General features: G+C 45.9%; 1 protein-coding gene across 4 annotated transcripts in view; it reads right to left on the bottom strand.

The window, feature by feature from the left end:
- NDUFS1 (NADH:ubiquinone oxidoreductase core subunit S1) overlaps positions 1–2,942 on the bottom strand; it is a 32,840-nt gene that overhangs the window by 24,565 nt on the left and 5,333 nt on the right. For all 4 annotated transcript variants that reach the window (XM_019523477.1, XM_019523478.1, XM_019523476.1 and 1 more), the window contains exon 3: positions 877–974. In XM_019523477.1, the coding sequence (XP_019379022.1) occupies positions 877–974 (98 nt within the window). The remainder of the gene's footprint in view (positions 1–876; positions 975–2,942) is intronic.

Raw genomic sequence — 2,942 nt, 5'->3', positions numbered from 1 at the left:
AATTCTAATGGAAAAGCTAACCTCAAAAGTCTAGAAGCAATGTTGAGCATTGTTTTGGAAGGCCAGAATTTCATTTTTTCTCATGCAAAGATGGGTAAGAGCACTGGAAAAGTTGTACCCTGAATTGGGAGCTTTCAGTGCAGGAAGGTAAGGTACATTTGAGTAAAACCCCATTTAATTAAATAAGGTAATAATTAATGGGCTTTCAAGAGTCCTGTTCAGCTCTCATCATCAAGAAAATTGGATGACTGAATTTATTATTATTTTTATTATTAATATAATTTTGACTAGGACACACAGTGGCTCTACTGGTACCAACTAGAATGTAATAACAATTTGTCCAGAATTCAATCAAAATTGGTTCAGATTGGACTTATCTCGCTGAAATAAGTGATCCTCTCATCCTGAGTGGTCTTGTGGGCAATGAAAACATTCTAATATTATAAAAGCCCAAGTCTGTCTGTCTGTAACACTTTATTTGCACTCTGACTGGCTGAAGGAAACAGCCAACTGGAGTGCTCCAAGCGTGGGGGAGTGCTGCCATGATTCCAAAACCGCGCCAACAACTAGACAGAGGGTAGGGGAGCTGCTAGCCTCAGCTCCCCAACCTCGCTCCCTGCAAGCAAACCAAGGACCGGACGAGGGTGGGGAAGCCGAGGCCAGCTCCCCCACCCCGCTCTCTGCAAGAGGCAGAACAAAGGCAGCATGGGGCGTTAGGTGGCAGCACTCCATCCCAGCCCCCACCCGTCGTCCTTTTTGATGGGCAATTGGCTAGTCTAGACAGATTGCTGTGATGTGCAACAAGCTGACAAACATAACACCATAAGGGAGAGTGGGGAGGAAGAATCGGAAACATATCCAAATTTCTTTGTTTACCTGAAGCACTGTGGTTCCAGGATCCACAAACACAGGCTGCCCATCAACAAACACCTCTATTTGGTTGCTGGCTGCTGCTGTTGCTGCTGTTCCACGCACTGAAAGTTAAGGAGAAAAAAAAAAGGTGGAGTCTGAATTACTGCTAGATGCAATGTTGTTGGTTTGTTCACTCTAGTTATGTTAACTTTTCTAGTCAGCCAAAAACCCATAACCTATGTCCAGAAGGCAAAGTTAGCTCAACTAAAATTATTCCTAATTAAGTTTCACCTTCACAACTGGCATTACTAAGTCTAAAGTGATTTTGGTTATATTCTGGTTCATGTTTTTAAATATACATTTCAATTCACACACCAAAACTCTAGGGATGTGATCACTATTTAAAAACATGCATTGGAATCATTACTATTAATAACTGTTACATAAAGAAAGTATTGAAATTTCTAGGAGAGGTATCCATCATAAGCTTCGGTGATGTGTCATTTTTTAAGCCGGAGGGAGAGGAAAACACTAAATAATAGCTGTTAACCATGTTTCAAAAGTACAGGTCAAGAGGTAGGAAGATCTTATTTCATTTAGCTTGCCAACAAACAAGAAAGGAGGAGCTCATTATAAACAAATTACAGGAAGCTACCATTTGTTTCACATTATTCATCTCATTATAGATAAATGTTCCCAGAGCCTGAATTAAATACTGAGAGTTGTTTTTACAGACAAAAATAGTATCAGCAACCATTGATCCTCTGAATCATGGCGTTTGGATGAGAGGACTGTCTAGTCAGGTGCCTAACGAATGCCGCTTCTGGCTGACTCGCCCAATTCAAAAGTGCTATGGCTTGTTACAAGTTTCACAGACCCACGTGTTGTCTGAGTTAGAGTCCGAGTTTGCAGCATGCTGCTTTCTTCTTTCTTGCTTCACTTCCATCTTCTGAATCAAAGTCAGTTCATGTTGAGCAGCACCCAGTGCCAGATGTTCCCTTCAGATGGGACAGGATTCTGTGTGCTCCTCGCAGCTTTCTACATTTATGCTGAATGACTTCATATCATTTTTGCAGACATGGCACTGCCATAGAGGGTGACCCCACTTTCTAGAGCAGTCTTGAATCTTGCTGTATGAAATATTTTTGAGGATAGTCTCCTCCCATTCTGACATAGCCAAGCCACAGAAACTGATGACTGTGAAGCTTAAGCTGAGCTGAGACTACTCACAAGTTAAACTACAAAATATTGATGACAGTTGCATAGTACAAGAGGATGTAAGTTTGCAGCTGGACCTTCCGAAAATAAATAATGAAGCATCACTTCCAGCTTATCTTACTATACCGATGATGATTTTAAGCAGGCTCTTATGCATCATATTACAGGTGCACCGATACATGGGTCTGATATTAGATCGGCACCAATCTAAAGAAAATTTAATATATTGGAAAATCGGCTATATCAGGCTGATAATTTGGTTGATAAATGGCCCACGCATGCGTGTGTCCACAGCGCAGCACAGGCAGCAGGGAGCACAGCCCGGGAGCATGGAGAGCTGTCTCCAGCTGGTAAGCCTAGTGTGGTGGAAGGGGAGGGAGGAGGGAAGGGGTGTAGGGGGGCAGATCAAGGCCCACCCCCCGCAGGGAGGGAGGCATAGGGCTGGAGCTGGAGCAGGGGCGGGGCAGATGTGGGACAGAGCTGCAGCTCATTTGCAGGCAACAGCTCTCGCCACTGTGCGCCACTTGTCTAGGAGCCACTCTCGTCCAGTGCTTGCCTGCTTGTCACGGGAGGGCATGGCTGGAGCATGTGCCCCCAGATCTGTGCGGGTTGGGCTGGGGCCAGGGCTGCACAAAGCTCTTCCCAGCAAGGTAGGGCTGTGCCAGTAGGGGGCTACAGGGCTAGGGCTGCAGCCACAAATTCACCATAGTCCCTTCCCAGTGCAGCCCCACCCTGCCAGGAAGAGCTTGGCACAGCCCCAGCCTGCCCCGCATAGATCATGGGGCACACGCCCCTCTCACCCCCCTGCCCTCCCAGACGAGTGGTAGGAGCAGTGGCGGGAGCTGCAGGACAAGCAGGCAAGCTGCCAGACC

Source organism: Gavialis gangeticus, unplaced genomic scaffold (assembly GCF_001723915.1).
Source record: "Gavialis gangeticus isolate Ggan-Ray unplaced genomic scaffold, GavGan_comp1, whole genome shotgun sequence".
NCBI lineage: Eukaryota > Metazoa > Chordata > Crocodylia > Gavialidae > Gavialis > Gavialis gangeticus.
This window is presented reverse-complemented; position numbering and strand designations above follow the sequence as displayed.